Here is a 3632-nt window from a genome sequence, read left to right as displayed (position 1 = left end):
TAATCTCAAAGTTTTAATCCATATAGGATTAGAACAAATATTGAAACAAAGGGGAACTCTCATCCACATAATCATTCAAGCTGTTCAACGTAGCATTTCATTTTATTTAATGCCACCCCCACCCCCACCCCCCACCCCCCAATGAACTCTTCATCCTCTTCGAAAATGGGGACGACATTGTTTTCGTCTGGAATCTTAACACATTGTCCTTCACAATAAAAATATGAGTGTCATCACATTTAGAAATATTGATCGGACCCACAACATACATCTTTTCACACAGAGCTGAGAAGGAGTACTTAACAATGACGACACTCGGAATAAGTCTCATACAGAGGTGTAAAAGGTTAATTGTTGTCAGAAGGAAGCGTGGCACTGTATAAGTGAGAAAAATCAACTTATAATTGGGTGTTACCCTTTCCTTGCGCTTAGCTAAGGGTGCCTTTAGCCAAGCAGACTTTCCCTGAATATCCTAAATCAAGACAAAAACATTCCACTTGCCCCCATGCCTTCCAATAATCCAAAAGAAATATAGGATATCCTATGGGTGAGATACCAAGGACACTAATATTGCAACAATTTGATTTAACTTTCTAATGCAATATTTTCGTTTCGAATCTCATTTGATTTCATTTAATACAAGTTGTTGACTTTTTCAATTTTGCAGAGAGAGTTGACTATTATTCTAAAGAAAAATATTAATTTCAAACTTATATATTTATATATAAGAATGTATGTATGTGTATAAATGTGTGTATATGTATATATATATATATATATATATATATATATATATATATATATATATATATATGTGTGTGTACACAAAAAAAAAACATTTGAGCATTTCAAAAAAAATTTTTAATAAACTTTCCATTTTTAAAAAATATATATGTTTCTGTGTATGTTTGTATGTACATAAGATCATGTATATGTATGTGCACTTTATATATATATATATATATATATATATATATATATATATATATATCTTATACATGTGTGAGTGTCAGTATGTTTATTTATATGTATATGTGCATGTGTATGTATATATATATATCTTTGAGTGTGTGTGTATGTGTGGTGTGTATATATGTATATACATACATATATATATATATATGTATGTGTATATATATATATATATATATATATATATATATAGATGAGTTATCAGATCACAGTCCAACTTCATAGTTAATTGCAATCAATACTATGAAACTTATTGATTTTTTGTTTCTTTTTTAAGTAAATTAAGGCCAAATAAGAAATTGACCCGGCGCTATCATTTCAGGTTTAACACCTCAAGCATTAATGGCTCAATCTGTGTCGGATTAACTTGTAAAAGAATTTTTGAGTGTTCTTCACTGAGATCTTTCAAGTCAGCGAGTTTCTGTAGAAGGAATGGTAATATCTCTTTGGCATAGCTGAAAGAAAACTCTGACTCCAGGTAATGTTTTAATAGCGTGATGTAATGGTCCTGAATATCAGAGATCAAAGTCCGACTGCTGAGGTTCGGTCCCTCAGGATTGAAGATTATGATTAGCTGTAGCAGCGTCATCACTTCGTGGTTGTCTTGTACAACATACTTTAAGCTGCGACAATAACGAGTGTGAGAGTCATGCAGATTGAAGTAGCCGGTCACCTCTTTTAGAATCTTTGTCGGTACCTCACCTTTGGTCGTGATCCACGCATCTTTCTCGTACGAGTAGAATGCCACTGACCGCAAGAGAATTGTACTGAGAACACAAGCCTTCAGTGTCGCTATTTGATCCTCCTGACTCAAACGCATAAAGTCATCAAGACGCTTGACAAATTTAATCAAACGCCTTACAGCAATTTCCGAATTGTTCACCAGTTGGTTGATGGTTGAATAGTTACTCTTTTCACTGTGATAAGAATCTACTTGAGATGCTAAGGTTGATTCGTAAAGCATCGTTAACTCCTTGATGAAAACTGTTTCATTCTCCGTCAGTTTACGGTACAGTTCTCTCTCTTTTGGTAGAGAAGCCAAATCCACTTTGATGGGGACTGGGTCATTAGAAGCTGTCGTAGGTGTTGGAGAGTTGTCACTGAAGTTACTCATTGGTGTATTGCTCATTAAATCTGACCAATCAGAACAAGCTTCCTGATCAGATGATGTCACTTCTTCTCTACTTTTGCCAGTTGACTGGCGTTTCTGTCGATTTTCCAAAACTTTGGCCATTCTCGCTTTCCGCTCTGTTTCATCTGAAACAAAAAGAAAAAGAATAAACACATCTACCAAGAAAAGTTATTTTTTCCAGTCTAGGTATAAGAGATTCTATAATCTTTGCAATACTAATAATGGGAAATGAACCAGTTAAAATATTCACAAATTTATAAGATGTGTTGGTATTGCTACCCTATAAAAGTCTTAGAAATACTTCATATTTGTTTCAATTATTTTCTTAAAGTATTCTGATTTCTCCAATTTTTCATGTGTATTTTCTATGACTATATGCTCACACATACAACTTTCTCTCTCTCTCATACACACACACACAAATACCCTCTCCCTTTCACACACACACACACAAACCTTCTCTCTCTCACACAGACACATACCCCTCTGCCGTACACAAATACCCACTCCCTTTCACACAAACACCCTCACTCTCACACATACTCTCTCTTTCTCTTTCACATATACAGATATGCTCTTCACAAACACACACAAACAGATACCCATCTCTCTCACACACACATACATCCTTTCTCTCTCTCTCTCTCTCCATACACACACACACACCCTTTATAAAAACTGGTGTCACTGGTTTTTGCTGAAGCCATTAGAATACAATTTGGTATTTGCTAAATATAGTATTTGATGGAGACAGTTACAAAGAGTTAGTTCGGGATACTAAGAAAAATTAATATTACTGGGTCATATTTAATTAATTTACAGAATGAAAATAAACATGCTAAACCTTTTCCCAGTTTAATCAATTAAATTTCTTAAATTAATTAAACTGGAAAAAAAAAATCAGAATTAATTTTTCGACAAATTTTGAAATTAATCACTAATAATTGAAATTTGATTCTGTTAGTGTAAATCAATACTTTTGAATTACAGCAGAAAGAAGCAAGGAATGCTGTTACGAGAGACTGCTGGAGGATGAGGAATGTGTGTGTGTGTGTGTGTGTGAGGGGGGAGAGAGTGAGTTGACCCAACAGAGCGGCTGACCATTCAAGTTGGGGGTGCAAGTGCAATCAATAAACAAAATGAAAGCAGAGTAACAGCTATATCTGGTGCCATCCATATGGTACCTGGAAAACATTGGTATCATATGCTCTTGTGACAATAAAAAGCCAATTAACCCATTACATTTGGATTATCCAGCCAAATGTAATGTTTATCTATTTATATTGTTTTGAATTAATCACGTGATATCTTGTGCCTTCAAGATTTCAATGACATGATTATTTATTTTTAGAATGGCATTGTAGGGTTGGTGTGGGAGGCCGGATCTGGCCAGTTTGAACATAAGTTACGTAGAACATTTGGGCCGGATATGGCTGGTCTGAATGCGAATGGGTCAAGAAAGCTCTACATGGCACAGGCCTGGCTGTGTGGTAAGAAATTTGCCTCTCAGTCCCACTGTGTGACACCT

General features: G+C 34.9%; 1 protein-coding gene across 1 annotated transcript in view; it reads right to left on the bottom strand.

The window, feature by feature from the left end:
• Nucleotides 1–987: 987 nt before the first annotated feature.
• LOC106877119 (vitamin D3 receptor B) overlaps nt 988–3632 on the bottom strand; it is a 73741-nt gene continuing 71096 nt past the window's right edge. Inside the window, exon 4 of the mRNA XM_014925914.3 lies at nt 988–2229. Coding sequence (XP_014781400.1) covers nt 1286–2229 — 944 coding nt within the window. The 3' untranslated portion in view covers nt 988–1285. The remainder of the gene's footprint in view (nt 2230–3632) is intronic.

Source organism: Octopus bimaculoides, chromosome 22 (assembly GCF_046866305.1).
Source record: "Octopus bimaculoides isolate indiv1 chromosome 22, ASM4686630v1, whole genome shotgun sequence".
Classification (NCBI taxonomy): Eukaryota; Metazoa; Mollusca; class Cephalopoda; order Octopoda; family Octopodidae; genus Octopus; species Octopus bimaculoides.
This window is presented reverse-complemented; position numbering and strand designations above follow the sequence as displayed.